General features: G+C 37.7%; 1 protein-coding gene across 1 annotated transcript in view; it reads left to right on the top strand.

Moving 5' to 3' along the window:
* CCDC7 (coiled-coil domain containing 7) overlaps positions 1-14,930 on the top strand; it is a 394,100-nt gene that overhangs the window by 375,941 nt on the left and 3,229 nt on the right. The window contains exon 41 of the mRNA XM_032259671.1: positions 2,118-2,210. Within this exon, the coding sequence (XP_032115562.1) occupies positions 2,118-2,210 (93 nt within the window). The remainder of the gene's footprint in view (positions 1-2,117; positions 2,211-14,930) is intronic.

The raw sequence follows: 14,930 nt of genomic DNA, 5'->3' as shown, positions 1-14,930 counted from the left end.
GCCCAGGCTAGAGTGCAGTGGCACAATCTTGGCTCACTGCAACTTCCGCCTCCCAGGTTCAAGCAATTCTCCTGCCTCAGCTTCCCAAGAGTTTGAACTTTTTAAAAAATTTAGATGATTTTTCTTTTATTTATTTTGTGCGCTAAATATACATGGCACTTTCTATCCATATAGGTTCTAAGTAAAAAATCAACAGGAAATGCAGAAAGATGACTATATTTTGGTTTTTTACTATCTACAATATAAAAGGAAAAAGAAAACAATAAGAAGATATTTGGACTTGCTGCTGGGAAAGCAAATGAATGTAAGCAAAGAAAGTGAATTCCATTTTCTTTCCCAGTGAGATAAAAGAAAAAATGGTCAGAAAAATATATATAACAAAAGAGGAACATTTAAAATAATAAGCAAAATCCTGGGCTTCAGTGGATACAAAATAAAGTTGACAAGATATGCTAGGACCGAAAAGGGGAGTTTATTGGTTGACACTTTTAGCTTTTTTTTTTTTTTTTTGAGACAGAGTCTCCAGGCTGGAGTGTAGTGGTGCAATCTTGGCTCACTGCAACCTCCACCTCCCGGGTTCAAGCTATTCTCCTGTGTCAGCCTCCTGAGTAGCTGCATCTACAGGCATGCACCACCACACCCATCTAATTTTTGTAATTTTAGTAGAGACGGGGTTTCACCATGTTGTCCAGAATGGTCTTGATATCTTGACCACATGATCTGCCCAACTCAGCTTCCCAAAGTGCCTGGCCTCTCCTAGCTTTTTACAGCTTCTAAAGCTGGGTCAGTCATCTTTCATTATCTTTTAGATAAATGTAATTGATTTGGGGTTCACCTGTTAACTTCATATCACCTACAATACTACTTTTCATTAATGTAGCTTCTGATTTTTCCTACAATTTGAGTTTTCTTTTCTAAGGCAAATTCTTTTATTTGATGAAGATATTAATTATAAGCCCTAAAGAAAAGAGGAGGAGAATAAAATTAATAAATTGTCCAAATAATCTATTATCTATATTTATACTTTATGATTAGAGAGCAATAATAATGGTCTTCTGTTGTGGATTGAATAAAAATTATAATAGCATAACTTTTAAAAAATTTTCATGAAAGCATTCAGGCTTTGAATCTAAAAATAATGGCAGATAAACATTTTTCAAGCAAACACTTGCCTTAAGGAATGGAAGAATTGAATGTTTCATTTCTGTGCAAAAAGTATACTGAAGAAAGTCAACATATTAATGTAAATTTCACTCACTAACTTTGAGAAGGTACCATCCAAATGTTTCACATTCTGCTTTTAATCTCAGCAGTCTACCTCCAAATAAGCAGATGTTGAAACTAGTTTTAATTACATAGTTTTGTTTTTAGCAGTGCCCAAAATACATATCTTTACAATTGTATTTCTAGTATCTCCTCCTTAATCATAGCACTAGATTTCTGATTGTGGGATATGAACTTTTTTTTAATAAAATGATAAAATGTTTTTATATAGAGATAAAAACTTATCTAAAAGTTTGCATTTTAATTATTCACATTTTTCGCTGTCCTGCAAAAAGGCTCATTCTCTGACATTTTTATCTATGAAATTTCTAGTCTTTATTTTTTTTAATAATTTTTACTTTTAGATTCAGGGGTTACATGCGCAGGTTCGTTAAATGGGAATATTACATGACATTGAGGTTTAGGATATGACTGGTCCCATCACCAGACAGTGAGCACAGTGCCCAATAGGCAGTTTTTCAGCCGGTGACTCCTTGCGTATCCTCACTAGGGATCTCCAGTGTTTATTGTTTCCATATTTATGTCCATGATTTCCCAAGGCTTAGCTCCTTGTAAGTGACAACATGCTACCACATTTGGCTTTCTGAACCTGTGTTAATTTGCTTTAGTCTTTCTTTTTCCTTGATTTGTACTATTATAATGCACTCTTGTAAATATCAAATACCGGGCAAGAAAAAACTCAGAGAATATTTGTGTTAGGTAAGCTGCTTCATCTAAATTACTGAAAAAAGTTGTAAGGAAACTGTGTTTCAGAAGACTAAGATTTATTTTGACATTTTAAAAGTTGAAATTACTTAATTTACCACGTAATAACACTGTTCTTATTTTTTTAGGGCATTCGAAAGTTGTTACCTTAAGCCAAAAAACTATTGACTTTACAAATACTCTGCCTGCTGTGACCACAATCATAAAACCTACCTATAAAGGTAAAAGAATCACTACAATATAGATATATAAAATTAAATCTTATATTATATTCTCATTGTCTCTGTTTGCCAACCTCAAACCCTCTGGGCTTCCTCCTCCAAACAACTAATCTTATGAGTGAGGCATAGTTTCCCAAACCTTTCTTCAAACATGTAAAAATATGTATATAAACACGGTGGTTTGTGGTTCTTAATAATAACAGGATTATATGCTTATCCTCCTCATTTTTGACCCAGGTAAATTGACAGAAATTTCTTTAATCTGTTACATTTTTAAGTTGCTGCATGATATTCTAAAATGTGAATGTGTCATAATTTATGCAATGATTCCTCTATTGAATAACACTTTATCATTGTTTTTTGCCACTACAAGCAATGGTGCAATAAATACCATTGTTCATATATATTTCTATCACAGTGATCGCATTTCTATAAAAAAGAACATGTAAGTGAGGTTGGTGCATTAAAGGTATATATCCTTTTAATTGTAATAGATATTAGCAAACTTTTCAAATTACTATAGCTAGTAGTTCTGCTAGTAAATGCATGAAATGCCTATTTCCAAGCATCTAAGCCAGAACTAGACTTTTCATGCATTGGAAATATTAAGTATATTAAATAATATTGTTAAGATGTCATTATCACTCAAAGTGATCTAAGATTCAGTACAATCTCTATCAAAATCCCAAATACTTTTTTTTTTTAACGGAAAAATAAGAGTATTGTTTTTTTTTTTTTAATTCTTAAGACAGCAGTTCCCTACCTTTTTGGCAGCAGGGACCAGTTTCGTGGAAGACAATTTTTCCATGGAATGGCTTTGGGGGAGTGGTTTTAGGATAATTCAAGTGCATTACATTTATTGTACACTTTATTTCCATTATTATTACACTGTAACATATAATAAAACAATTATACAATTCACCATAATGTAGAATCAGTGGGTGCCCTGAGCTTGTTTTCCTGCAACTAGGCAGTCCCGTCTGGGGGTGATGAGTGACAGTGATAGATTATTGGGCATTAGATTCTCATAAGAAGCTTGCAACCTAGATTGCTCGCAGGTGCAGTTCACAATAGGGTTTGCGCTCCTATGAGAATCTAATGCTGCTGTTGATGTAACAGGAGGCGGATATTGGGTAGTAATGCCAGCAATGAGGAACAGCTGTAAATAGAGATGAAGCTTGCTTCACCTGCTCACCTCCTGCTGTGCAGCCCAGTTCCTAACCTGCCATAGACCGGAGGCTGGAGACCCCTGTCCCTATAAGGTACACTGAGAGTCAAAATAACCTTGATAAAGAACAAAATAGGAAGACTTACACTTCATAATTTCAAAACTTACTGCAAAGCTACAATAACCAAAACAGTATGGTACTGGCCTAAAGACAAACACATAGTTTGATGGAATAGGATAGAGAGCTAAGAAATAAACCTTCACATTTATGGTCAAATGATTTTTGACAAGAGTGTTAAGACCAATACGTAGGGGGAAAAATAGTCTTTACAACATATGATGCTGAAAAAACTAGATATCCACATGCAAAATAATGGCGTCGTGCCCTTATATTATACACACAAAAATTAAAATAGGCCCAAAACCTAAAACTAAGAGCTATACTTTAAAACCCTTAGAAGAAAACATAGAAGAAAGTCATTGGATTTGGCAATGACTTCTTGGATGATACCAAACACACTGTCCAAAAACATAGACATCTTAGACTTTATCAGAATTTAAAACTTTCAGTCATCAATGGAAAATATGAAGCATAAAAAGACAAACCAGAGAATGGGAGAAAATATTTTTAAATCATATATCTGATAAGGTATTAATAATCCAGAATATATAGAGACCTCCTACAACTCAACCACAACAAAACTCAATTTTAAAATGGGGACAGGCCAGCCTTCTACAAAAACACAGTGTTGGCTGATCTGATCACTCTACCCTCCGGACTGAAACACCCACAGCACCCTGCCTCCCTGAATCAGGATAGCCCTCTAGAGCCTGAATTGCTGAGGTGTCCCACCTCCCTAGGAGTGAAGTCAACATTGCACTGCTCCACACCTCCCAGGGCCAAAGCCACAGATGTGCCCCCATCATTCTTGGACCCTTGCTGCCACTACACCTAACCTCACAGAGCCTGAGCCACTGCTGTGTCCCATTACTTCAGGGCTAAGAGTCACTACCTCTTTCTTGGTGCATGTATTGCCACTGTGCCCTATTGGTTCTGTAATTGCAACTGTACCTTGCTCATTGGGGCCTGAACCTTTGGAAACCCTCTTCCTTCCCAGAGCCATGCCATTGCTACACACTAACAGCCAGGATGAGTCACAGCAACATGCCTGCCCCTGGGCCTGAGATACTGGGAAGTACCCTAGAGTCACAGTACTTGGCCTTGTGGGAGAGCCGCATTACCAATGCCTAAGAGAATAAACCTGAACCTACACCGCAGGTGCCATGGCAGCTCAACAAGACACTGAGCCCCAGACTTCAGCTTCACAGGCACTCTGAGCACCTGTTCCCTGTAACACAGCACTGCTGTGGCTGCCTCTGGCCTATGTCAGGCTCAACACCAAAAAAGATGTATTCAGGTAAATTTTCCACTATGGAGAAAACTAGAACAGAAGGATCTTTAAAGTCCTTTACAGTAAGAAATGGACTCTACTACTGTACCTATTCAGAACCAGAACGACTGCACCTTGCCCAACTGATGCCTGCAGACAATATCTGAAGGTGACAATCTCCCCACAGAAGCCGCTATAAAGACAAAAATTAGAATTGCAGGAAAGATGGCCAAATAGGAACAGCTCCAGTGTGCAGCTACCAGTGAGATTGATGCAGAAGGCAGGTGATCTTTGCATTTCCAATTGAGGTACCTGCTTCATCTCATTGGGACTGGTTGAATAGTGGGTGCTGCCCAAGGAGGGTGAGCTGAAGCAGAGTGGGGCATCACCTCACCTGGAAAGCACAAGGGGCCAGGGAACTCCCTCCCTAGCCAAGCAAAGCCATTAGGGACTGCACCCTGCATTCCAGCTCAGATAGTCTGCTTTTCCCATGCTCTTTACAACCTGCAGACCAGAAGATTCCCTCCAGTGCCTACAACACCAGGGCCTTGGGTTTCCAGCTCAAAACTGGGCATCCATTTTGGAAGACACTGAGCTAGCCACAGCAGTTTTTTTTATTTTTTCATAGCTCAGTGGCACCTGGAACACTAGGAAAGAACTGTTCACTCCCCTGGAAAGGGAGGTGAAGTCAGGGAGTCAGGTGATCTGGCTTGGCACGTTGCACCCCCACGAAGACCAGCAAGCTAAATCCGCTGGCTTGAAATACTTGCAGCTAGCACAGCAGCCTGAACTTGGCCTGGGACATTTGAGCTCTGTCGTGGGAGGGGTGTCCACCATTGCTGAGGCTTGAGTAGGTGGTTTTAACATTACAGTGTAAACAAAGCCACTGGGAAGCTTGAACAACTGGGAAGAGCCCATGGCAGCTCAGCAAGGCCTCTGTAGGGCAGACTTATCACTAGATTCCCACCTTGCTGGGCAAGGCGTCTCTGAAAAAAAGGCAGCAGCCCCTCAAGGAATTATAAATAAAGACCCCACCTTCCTGGGAAAGAGCACCTGGGAAAAGGGATGGTTGTGGGTACAGCTTCAGCAGACTTAAACGTCACTGCCTGCACCTCTGAAGAGAGCAGCAGATCTCGCAGCACAGCATTCAAGCTCTGGCAGACAGATTGCCTCTTCAAGTGGCTCCCTGACCTCCATGTATACTGACTGGGAGACACATCCCAGTAGTGGCTGACTTTAAACCAACTTTAAAACAAAATAGACTTTAAACTGACAAAGATCAAAAGAGGCCTCATAAGTCCAGAATGCCTCTCCTCCCCAGAGAGATCACAACTCCTCACCAGCAAGGGAACAAAACAGGATAATGAATTTGATGAACTGACAGAAGCAGGCTTCAGAAGGTGGGTAATAACAAACTTCTCTGAGCTAAAAGATCATGTTCTAACCCAATGCAAAGAAACTAAGAACCTTGAAAAAAGGTTAGATGAAATGCTAACTAGAATAACCAGCCTAGAGAAGAATATAAATGACTTGATAAAGCTGAAAAACACAGCACGAGAACTTTGTGAAGTTTCAATAGCCAAATTGATTGAGTAGAAGAAAGGATATCAGAGATTGAAGATCAACTAAATGAAATAAAAAGAGAAGGCAAGAAAAGAGAAAAAAGAGTGAAAAGAAATTAACAAAGCCTCCAAGAAATATGGGATTATGTGAAAATAGCTAATCTATGCTTGATCAGTGTACCTGAAGAGAATGGGGAGAATGAATCCAAGCTGGAAAACACTCTTCAGGATACTATCCAGAACTTCCCCAACCTAGCAAGGCAGGCCAATATTCAAGTCCAGGAAATACAGAGAACACCACAAAGATATTTCTCAAGAAGAGCAACCCCAAGGCATATACTCATTAGATTGACCAGGGTTGAAATGAAAGAAAAAATACTAAGGGCAGTCAGAGAGAAAGGCCAGGTTACCCACAAAGGGAAGCCCATGAGACTCACAGCAGATCTCTTGGCAGAAACCCTACAAGCCAGAGGAGAGTGGGGCCAATATTCAACATCCTTAAAGAAAAGAACATTCAACCCAGAATTTCATATCCAGCCAAACTAAGCTTTATAAGTGAAAGAGAAATAATATCCTTTATGGACAAGCAATTACTGAGAGATTTCGTCACCACCAGATCTGCCTTACAAGAGCTCCTGAAGGAAGCACTAAACACAAAAAGGAAAACCAGTACCAGCCACTGCAAAAATGATCCAAATGGTAAAGCCCAATGACGCAATGAATGAACTGCATTAACCAATGGGCAGAACAAACAACCAGTAACAAAATGGCAGGATCAAATGCACACATAACAATATTAACGTGAAATGTAAATGGCCTAAATGCTCCAATCAAAAGGCACAGACTGGCAAACTGGATAAAAATCACGACCCATTGGTGTGCTGTATTCAGGAGATCCATCTCATGTGCAAAGACACACATAGCCTCAAAATAAAGGAATGGAAGAAAATTTACCAAGCAAATGGAGAGAAAAAAAAAAAAGCAGGAATGCAATCCTAGTCTCTGATAAAACAGACTTTAAACCAACAAAGATGAAAAGAGACAAAAAAGGGCATTACATATGGTGAAAGGATCAATACAAGAAAAGCTAACTATCCTAAATATATATGCACCCAATACAGGAGCACCCAAATAAAACAAGTTCTTAATGACCTACAAAGAGACTTAGACTCAGGCATAATAATAGTGGAAGACTTTAACACTTCACTGTCAATATTAGATCAACAAGACAGAAAATCAACAAGGATATCCAGGACTAGAATGCAGATCTGGAACAATGGCCTAATAGACATCCACAAAACTCTCCACCCAAAAGCCACAGAATATACATTCTTCTCAGCACCACATTGCACTTACTCTAAAATTGGCTATATAATGGGAAATAAATCACTCCTCAGGAAATGCAAAAGAACGGAATACATAACAAACAGTCTCTCAGACCACAGTGCAATCAAATTAGAACTCAGGATTAAGAAACTTACTCAAAACCACACAACTTCATGGAAACTGAAAAACTGACTCCTGAAGGTCAACTGGATGAACAATGAAATGAAGGCAGAAATAAAGATGTTCTTTGAAACCAACAAGAACAAAGACACAACATACCAGAATGTCCAGGACACATTCAAGCAGTGTCTAGAGGGAAATTTATAGCAATAAATGCCCATATGAGAAGCTAGGAAAGATCTAAAATCAACACCCTATCATCAAAATTGAAAGAGCTGGAGGAGCAAGATAAAAAAAAAAAAAAAACCTCAAAAGCTAGCAGAAGACAAGAAATAACTAAGATCAGAGCAGAACTGAAGGAGATAGAGACACACACACAAAAAAAACCCTTCAAAAAAATCAGTAAATCCAGGAGCTGTTTTTTTGAAATGATCAACAAAATAGACAGATTGTTAGCCAGATTAATAAAAAAGAAAAGAGAGAAGAATCAAAGAGATGCAATAAAAAAATGATTAAGGGAATATCACCACCAATTCCACAGAAATACAAACTACCATCAAAGATTACTCAACTCTATGCACATAAACCAGTAAATCTGGAAGAAATGGATAAATTCCTGGACACTTGCACCCTTCCAAGACTAAACCAGGAAGTTGAAACCCTGAATAGACCAATAACAAGGGCTGAAGTAGAGGCAGCAATTAATAGCCTACCAACCAAAACAAGTAAAGGTCCAGACGGTTTCACAGCTGAATTCTACCAGACATACAAAGAGGAGCTGGTGTCATTCCTTCTGAAATTATTCCCAACAATACAAAAGAGGGAATCTTCCGTAACTCATTTTATGAGACCGGCATCATCCTGATAGAAAACGGGGCAGAGACCCAACAAAAAAAGAAAACTTCAGGCCAATATCCATGACGAACATAGATGCAGAACTCTTCAATAAAATGCTGGCAAGCCAACTGCAACAGCAAATCAAAAAGTTTATCCATCACAATCCAGTAGGCTTCATCCCAGGGATGCAAGGCTGGTTCAATATACAAGTCTATAAATGTAACCCATCACATAACTAGAACCAAAGACAAAAACCACATGATTATCTCAATAAATGCAGAGAAGGCCTTTGACAAAATTCAACAGTCTTTATGCTATAAACCCTCAATGAACTAGGTGTAAATGGAATGTATCACAAAATAATAAAAGCTGTTTGTGACAAAACCACAACCAACATCATATTGAACAAGCAAAAACTGGAAGCATTCCCTTTGAAATCTGGCATGAGACAAGGATGCCCTCTCACACCACTCCTATTCAATATAGTATTGGAAGTTCTAGCCAGAGCAATCAGTCAAGAAAAAAAAATAAGGGGTATTCAATTAGGAAAAGAGGAAGTCAAATGGTCTCTATTTGCAGATGACATAATTGTATATCTAGAAGACCCCCTTGTCTCAGCCCAAAATCTCCAGAAACTGATAAGCAACTTCAGCAAAGTCTCAGGATACAAAATCAATGGCAAAAGTCACAAAATCAATGTGCAGAAATCACAAGCATTCCTATACACCAACAACAGACAAACAGAGAGCCAAATCATGAGTGAACTCCCATTTACAATTGCTACAAGGAGAATAAAATACCTAGGAATACAACTAAAAAATGATGTAAAAGTCTTCTTCAAGGAGAACTACAAACCACTGCTCAAGGAAATAAGAGAGGACATAAACAAATGGAAAGACATTCTGCGCTCATGGTTAGGAAGAATCAATATCGTGAAAATGACCACACTGCTCAAAGTAATTTATAGATTCAACGCCATCCCCATGAAGCTACCAATAACCTTCTTCACAAACTGGAAAAACCCACTTTAAACTTCATATGGAACCAAAAGAGAGCCTGCATAGTCAAGACAAGCTGGAGGTATCATGCTGTCTGACATCAAACTATACTACAAGGCTACAGTAATCAAAACAGCATAGTACTGCTACCAAAACAAGAGATATAGACCAATGGAACAGAACAGAGGTCTCTGAAGCAATGCCACACATCTACAACCATCTGATCTTTGACAATCCTGACAAAAAAACAAGCAATGGGGAAAGGATACCCTATTTAATACATCATGTTGGGAAAATTGGCTAGCCATGTGCAGAAAGCAGAAACTGGACCCTTCCTGACAACATAAACTAAATTTAACTCTAGATGTATTAAAGATTTAAACATAAGAACTAACACCATAAAAACCCTAGAAGAAAACCTAGCAAAACCATTTAGGACATAGGCATAGGCAAGGACTTCATGACTAAAACAGCAAAAGCATTGACAACAAAAGTCAAAATAGACAAATGGAATTTAATTAAACTTAAGAGCTTCTGTACAGCAAAAGAAACAATCATTAGAGTGAAGCAGCAACCAACAGAATGGGAAAATATTTCTGCAATCTACCCATCTGACAAAGGGCTAATATCCAGAATCTACAAAGAACTAAAACAGATTTACAAGTAAAAAACAAACAAACCCATCCAAAAGTGGTTGAAGGATATGAACAGACACTTTTCAAAAGAAGACATATACGTGGCCAACAAATATATGAAAAATTGCTCATCATCACTGGTCATTAGAGAAATGCAAATCAAACCCACATTGAGATACCATCTCATGGCAGTTAGAATGGCGATCATTAAAAAGTCTGGAGACAGCCAATGCTAAAGAGGATGTGGAGAAAGGAACACTTTTACACTGTTGGTGAGAGTGTAAATTAGTTCAACCATTGTGGAAGACAGTGTGGAGATTCCTCATGGAACTAGAAATAAAAATTCCATTTCACCCAGCAATTCCAATACTGGGTATATACCCAAAGGATTATAAATTGTTCTATTATAAAAATACATACACATGTATGTTCATTGCAGCACTGTTTACAATAGCAAAGACCTGGAACCAACCCAAATGCCCATCGATAATAGACTCAACAAGGAAAATGTGGCACATATAAGCCATGGAATACTATGCATCCATAAAAAACGATGAGTCTGTGTTTTGTAGGGACAAGGATGAATCTGAAAACCATCATTCTCAGCAAACTGACACAAGAATAGAAAATCAAACATGGCATGTTCTCACTTATAAGTGGATGTTGAACATTGAGAACATGTGGACACAGGGAGGAGAGCATCACACACTGAGGTCTGTTGGAGTAGGTCTAGGGGAGGGACAGCGGGGGGTAGGGAGGGTAGGGAGGGATAACGGGGGAGAAATGCCAGGTGTAGATGATGGGGGATGGAGGCAGCAAACGACCTTGCCATGTATGTAGCTTTGTAACAATCCTGCATGATCTGTACATGTACCCCAGAACCTAAAGTACAATTTAAAAAAACTGCACATCTACATGGAAATTAAACAACCTGCTCCTGAATGACTACTGGATAAATAATGAAATAAAGGCAGAAATAAAGATGTTCTTTGAAACCAATGAGAACAAAGACACAACGTATCAGAGTCTCTGGGACACATTTAAAGCAATGTGTGGAGGGAAATTAATAGCACCAAATGCCCACAAGAGAAAGTAGGAAATATCTAAAATTGACACCCTGATGTCACAAAAGAACTAGAGGAGCAACATCAAAAAAATTCAAAAGCTAGCAGAAGACGAGAAATAACTAAGATCAGAGCAGAACTGAAGGAGATCAGTACACAAAAAACCCTTCAAAAAATCAATGAATCCAGGATCTGGTTTTTTGAAAAGATCAACAAAATAGATAGACTGCTAGCCAGACTAATTAAGAAGAAAAGAGGGAAGAATCAAATAGGTGCAATAAAAAATGAGAAAGGGGATATCACCATCAATCCCACAGAACTACAAACTACCATCAGAGAATACTATCAGTAACTCTACACAAGTAAACCAGAAAATATAGAAGAAATGGATAAATTCCTGAACACTTGACCCTTCCAAGACTAAACCAGGACAAAGTTGAATCCCTGAATAGACCAATTAACAAGTTCTGAAATTGAGGCAGCAATTAATAACCTACCAATCAGAAAAGGCCAGGACCAGATGGGTTCACAGCCGAATTCTACCAGATGAACAAAGAGGAGCTGGTACCATCCCTTCTGAAACTATTCCGAACAATTGAAAAAGAGGGAATCCTCCCTAACTCATTTTATGTGGCCAACATCATCCTGATACCAAAACCTGACAGAGACACAACAAAAAACAGAAAATTTCAGGCCAATATCCCTGATGAACATTGATGCAAAAATTCTCAGTAAAATTCTGGCAAACCAAATCCAACAACACATCAAAAAGCTTATCCATCATGATCAAGTTGGCTTCATCCCTGGGATGGAAGGCTGGTTCAACATATGCAAATCAATAAACTATCACATAAACAACCAAATACAAAAACCACATGATTATCTCAATAGATGCAGAGAAGGCCTTCAACAAAATTCAACAGCTCTTCATGTTAAAAATTCTGAATAAACTAGGTATTGGTGGAACACATCTCAAAATAATAAGAGGTATTTATGACAGACCCACAGTCAATATCATACTGAATGGGCAAAAACTGGAAGCATTCCCTTTGAAAACCAGCACAAGACAAGGATGCCCTCTCTCACCACTCCTATTTCTGGCCAGGGCAACTAGGCAAGAAAAAGAAATACAGGGTATTCAATTAGGAAAAGAGGAAGTCAAATTGTCTCTATTTGCAGATGACATGATTGTATATTTGGAAGACCCCACGTCTAAGCCCAAAATCTCCTTAAGTTGATGAGCAACTTCAGCAAAGTCTCAGGATACAAAATCAATGGCAAAAGTCACAGGCATTCCTATACACCAATAACAGACAAACAGAGAGCCAAATCATGAGTGAACTCCCATTCACAATTGCTACAAAGAGAATTAAATACCTAGGAATACAACTTATAAGTGATGTGAAGGACCTCTTCGAGGTGAACTAGAAAACATTGCCCAAAAAAATAAGAGAGGACCCAAACAAATGGAAAGACATTCTGTGCTCATGGTTAGGAAGAATCAATATTGTGAAAATGGCCATATTGCCCAAAGTAATTTATAGATTCAGTGCTATCCCCATCAAGCTACCATTGACTTTCTTCACAGAATTAGAAAAAAAAAAAAAAATTTCATATGGAACCAAAAAAGAGCACACATGGCCAAGACAATACGAAACAACAACAACAACAACAACAACAACAAATGCTGTAGGCATCATGCTACTGACTTGAAACTATACTACAAGGCTACAGTAATCAAAACAGCATGATACTGGTACCAAAACAGAGATATAGACCAATTGAACAGAACGGAGGTCTTTGAAGCAATGCTAAACATCTACAACCATCTGATCTTTGACAAACCTGACAAAAACTAGCAATGGGTAAAGGATTACCTATTTAATAAGTGGTGTTGGAAAAACTGACTAGCCATAGAAACCATGATTCTCAGCAAACTGATACAAGAACAGAAAACCAAACAATGTATGTTTTCACTCATAAGTGGGTGTTGAGCAAGGAGAGCACATGGACACAGGGAGGGGACCATCACACACAGGGGACTGTCAAGGGAAGGGGGACTATGGGAGGGATAGTTCTTTACATATTCTGCAGATAAGTCTTTTATAAGCTATATGTAATATAAACTCTTTCTCCATCCATAACTTGCTTGTTTGTTTAATGCCGTCTTTTTATGAGCAAAGTTTTTAATTTTGATCAAGTCTAATTATCAAGCTTACTTTAATGGTTACTAATTTACTTGCTAACACTAAGGTTGCAAACATAGTCTCCTATGTGTGCTTTAAGATGCTTTATACTTTGGGATTTTATATTTAGGTATATGATTCATCTGGGTTTCTGTGCAAGATTTTAGATGGAATTCAAGGTTTATTTGGTGGTTACACACAAATCTGTGGAAGTCGTGCTGTATGTGAACGACTCTGCCATTACTGCAAGTGCATGCCCTTCTTTACTTCTCTTCTGATATTATTTTTTATCTCTTTTCACATTCACATCTATAAGAATGAGTAGTCCGACATGTTTTTCTTTTTCTTCGAAGTTTTAAACTTCAGGGTTTCCTATGATTCCTTCTATCATTATGATTAAACATATTGTCCTAATTATTCTTCTGATTTAAATTGCATTTTTTAGCCTTAACTCTCTAATCCAGAGTTTTGTATATATTGTGCAACAGGAGTTCAGTTTCTTTTCATTTTAATTATTGAATACTTCATCTTTAATCTTTAAAAGCTATTTATGAAATATACATTTATTTCTGTAGCTCTCAAATATCTGATTTTAATTGCATTATACTATATATGTGTGTGTGTGTATGTATATATAGAGATAAATACACTTTGGAATTTGATATTTTACTATAGTAAATGATATTTCTATGTCTCAATACTTTTTCAGATCTTGTTATAAGTAGCCAACAATTATTTTTACCATGTTTTTCAAAAAGGCATTGTCCCTTCTTGTTGTATTTCTAAATATTTTATAATTTTTACATTTTCTGTACTAGTAGATTTTCATTCTCTGTATCGACTGATCTGTCTCTTTAGTTTAAGGGGCAGTATTTTGCTCTGTGGCCTCAATTCTCAAATGGATCTGTTTGGTCAGCTTTTTTCTTACTGTGTGAATGGAAGCAATGACTTCCAAGCTCTTTACATGCCAGACAAGAAGTTGTAGTGTAATGTTTTCAAGATTCACCTATGTTTTAGTATGTATCAGTACATTATTCTTTTCTATTAATGGAATAGTCTGTACCACATTTTGTTTATCCATTCCCCAATTGGTGGACATTTGGATTGTTTTCACTTTTGGACTATTTTGAATGATGCTGCTGTGAACATTCACGTGCAAGTCTTTTTGTGGATATGTTTTCACTTATCTTGGTTATATACCTCTTAGTGGAATTGCTGTGTTGCGTAGGAAATTTATGTTTAATTTTTAGGAAGCTGCCACACTACTTTTTAAAATGGCTGTGTCATTTTACCATCCCACCAGCACTGCGTGAGTGTTCTCATTTATCTATGACCTTGCCACCATTTGTTACTGTCTGTCTCTTTTATGATAGTCATTGTAGCAGGCATGAATTGTTTTTTTTTTTTTTTTTTTTTTTTTTTTTTTTTTTTTT

This window comes from Sapajus apella, unplaced genomic scaffold (genome assembly GCF_009761245.1).
Source record: "Sapajus apella isolate SASKATOON/1434 unplaced genomic scaffold, GSC_monkey_1.0 scaffold111, whole genome shotgun sequence".
Taxonomy (NCBI): Eukaryota; Metazoa; Chordata; class Mammalia; order Primates; family Cebidae; genus Sapajus; species Sapajus apella.
This window is presented reverse-complemented; position numbering and strand designations above follow the sequence as displayed.